Source organism: Vollenhovia emeryi, unplaced genomic scaffold (genome assembly GCF_000949405.1).
Source record: "Vollenhovia emeryi isolate VEMERY1.0 unplaced genomic scaffold, V.emery_V1.0 DF943100.1, whole genome shotgun sequence".
Taxonomy (NCBI): Eukaryota; Metazoa; Arthropoda; class Insecta; order Hymenoptera; family Formicidae; genus Vollenhovia; species Vollenhovia emeryi.
The window spans coordinates 1-3,249 of NW_011963266.1; the positions used below are offsets into that span (position 1 = coordinate 1).

The 3,249-nt window shown below is 39.8% G+C and overlaps 1 protein-coding gene across 1 annotated transcript; it reads left to right on the top strand.

Moving 5' to 3' along the window:
* Window positions 1–1,170: 1,170 nt before the first annotated feature.
* On the top strand, window positions 1,171–3,229 carry LOC105566761. The gene is made up of 2 exons (XM_012021029.1): window positions 1,171–1,801; window positions 2,966–3,229. The coding sequence occupies exons 1-2, from the start codon at window positions 1,404–1,406 to the stop codon at window positions 2,997–2,999; spliced, it is 432 nt and encodes a 143-aa protein (XP_011876419.1). The 5' UTR covers window positions 1,171–1,403; the 3' UTR covers window positions 3,000–3,229.
* Window positions 3,230–3,249: the final 20 nt, after the last annotated feature.

Genomic DNA, 3,249 nt, shown 5'->3' on the forward strand with positions numbered 1-3,249 from the left:
CGACCATGGTGGAAGGGATAACATGGTGTGCTCAGTTCGGCTAAACCACGCCTACTTTTGCTTTGCGACGGCTATAGATTCCCAGGGCTATCAACCGTGAAAAGTAAAAAAAATTTAGCGTTGGTAAGTTGGGTATGCTGCATCTATCGTCCTTGTTTCACGCATTCGAGCGTCGTAGTTTCTCTTTCTATCTTTGGGCCTGTTCTTTATTACTGCACTACTGAACTAGTGCACTAGGCCTTTTGTACACGCGATCAAGGTTATGATCACTCCGTTTTCTATGTAGGCAAGAATTTCGGAAGATTTATTTTGCTTGTAAGAATTTCGGAAAAATCATTGAGATCAGTGATTGTACAAAATGGTGAATTCGTGCATAGTGAGTGGTTGCAATAGCAATTCAAATGGTTATAGCGGTGAGCGTATTAATTTTTTTTCTATTGCCGAAAAATCAAATTATACGCGAAGCTTGGCTGCGAAAAATCGGAGAAAATCGCATATCTAAAAATACAGGTAAGTTCATTCTCAATTATTATTTATTTTAATTATTCACAACGTGAACTGTCCTGCATTAAAAATAAATCCGCTTAAAAATAAATGCATCAAATAATTTGTACACATAAAGGCTGTAAGCTCAGTGAGAGATATTTGTACGCAAAGAAAAAGCAATTTATTCTGTTACGATGATAAATCAGAAAAATAAACATGGGATATAACATAGACCATCACATTAAAATTAATTGTTTTTTCTTTGCGCATAAATAACTGTCACTGAGCTTACACAGCCTTTACGTGTACATTACATGCATATAATGTAATACATCAAGAGAATACTCTTTTTATTATTTTTATATTAATGCAATATATGTATATTTTATTTTATTTTTACTAATAATTTTAATATTATATATGTATCAATATATTTTTATCATGTTAGTAATTTAATAACTAATGACACTTGTATTTATCATACTGGTGAAATCCTTTCACTTATTTCATTTTGATTATTAAAACACTATCATTGTTCATTTAATTTTTTTATTAAGCCCGCTGCAGACGACGCTATTTTTCCTGCTGGATTGCTCGCGATTTACTAAATTACTAGGAATCCTGAGTGCTGAGTGGTACAACGATGTTAATTTATTAGATTGCAAACACTCCAGCAGGAAAAATAGCACCGTCTGCAGCGGGCTTTAAATATTTGTTTTATCAGAGAGATCATCAAGGTTAGAAAGAGAAACTCTGATGCATTACAGAGTGCATGAAACAAGGATGGATTATAGCATACCAACTTTTCGACACTAAATATTTTATTTTTCACAGTTGGTAGACCTGGGAATCTATAGCCACAAAAGAGACGGAGAGCGCAGATATTTAGAGAGAGACACCGTCGAACTGAGCACACCATGTTATCCCTTCCACCATGCTCTCGACAGTCTCGACCACGGTCTTGTATACAGGTCCGGGGACTGCCTCTAATTTTCGATGGTGGGGGTAGGTCGCTTAGCGAGGAAATTCTCTTGGTGGCGAGGGACGCTGGAGGCCGGGAGGGATATCTGTCTGTCTTTGTCCCATGCACGGTAAACTCGACATATCCCCTCGGCCTCCAGCGTCCCTCGCCACCAAAAGAACTGAGACTGCAACGCTGTGGCCATTACAAGAACTACAAAATTTCTTCGCTAAGCGACCTACCCCCACCATATGAGTTACCAGACCTGTATGTAAGACCGTGGTCTCGACCCACACGTACGTTACGATGTACATGTGTGAGTGTGCGATCCGCTCGAATATTGTTCAGCGGATTGTTGAGCGCATGGAGAATGTATAAGGAGACCGAACTAGGTCTGGATCACGTCACCGAAAGTGGGCCGACATTTTTGCCATTCAGTGAATCAAAATTTTGCCACTTGTAGCGCTGGCGGCGCCTTACGCGATTAAGAATTCGCTCATGAGTTACCGATCTTGATCTCACTGGCTCGTAGATACAGCGTATAACCTTTGTTAAGCCCGCTGCAGACGATGTTATTTTTCCTGCTGGATTGCTTGCAATTTAGTAAATTACTAGGAATCCTGAATGCTGAGTGGTGCAATGATAGTAATTTACTAAATCGCAAGCAATCCAGCAGGAAAAATAGCATCGTCTGCAGCGGGCTTTATCTGGGGATCGATTTCTAAAACTTAGGAAAAATGCAAAAGTGAATGAATACTAGAATATTTCTAATTTCAACCTGTGAATTTGCTCACTTTTGTAATTTTCACAAGTTTCAGAGATACACAATCCATCTCCTCATCTTATATACGGACGTATCGAGCCTGCTCGAAACTTGTGAAATACGCAGTTTCAAGGAATTAATTTTTATTCTGGTAAGTACGAGTAACAATTTTTTATATTTCAGTAATCGTAGTTCGAAGAGCAAGAAACATGAAATTATTCGCGGTTTTACGAATATCGTATATAGTCTCGAAATTGATATAAAGCCCGCTGCAGACGATGCTATTTTTCCTGCTGGATTGCTTGCAATCTAATAAATTACTATTGTTGCACCATTCAGCACTCAGGATTCCTAGTAATTTAGTAAATCGCAAGCAATCCAGCAGGAAAAATAGCATCGTCTGCAGCGGGCTTAAAGCCCGCTGCAGACGATGCTATTTTTCCTGCTGGATTGCTTGCGATTTAGTAAATTACTATCATTGCACCACTCAGCATTCAGGATTCCTAGTAATTTACTAAATTGCAAGCAATCCAGCAGGAAAAATAGCATCGTCTGCAGCGGGCTTAACATCTCGTACTCTATCATTAATATAACCACGAAAGCTTCATGCATATGACAACCATGTGTCACGTACGAATGCGAATGGAGTTAGTTGATGACAGCGCTCCCAGTATTGCTTTTCAGAACGTCTGGCGGGCACAAACATCGGCCCATTCTGATTACGGGCAGTTCGGTCTCCTTATACATACTCCATGGTTGAGCGTATCAAAAACGGCGGATCGTCCGTGATTGGTCGACGAGTTGATACGCCCGATACGCGCGTATCGCGATACGCGCCATGGGACGGCACCCTAACCGAAATACCTCCTATCATGTGCGTATCATGCGCAAAACGGAACGCACCTTTGCATGGACTGCTTTTTTCTGCGCCAGCATGCGTTTTTAACCTAAAAATAATGTGTTTTGTTTGCATTTACATATGTATTCGAGTAATTATGCCATACTGTTGTTGTTAATATACAGGGTGTCTGATGCAAAA

What these genes read in the sequence shown, in the direction of transcription:
- LOC105566761 (XM_012021029.1), top strand. Translation starts at nt 1,404, where the DNA reads ATGTTATCCCTTCCACCATGCTCTCGACAGTCTCGACCACGGTCTTGT. An exon ending in CGAATATTGTTCAGCGGATT is followed by an intron (nt 1,802 to 2,965) that starts GTTGAGCGCATG and finishes ACATACTCCATG; the next exon opens with GTTGAGCGTATCAAAAACGG.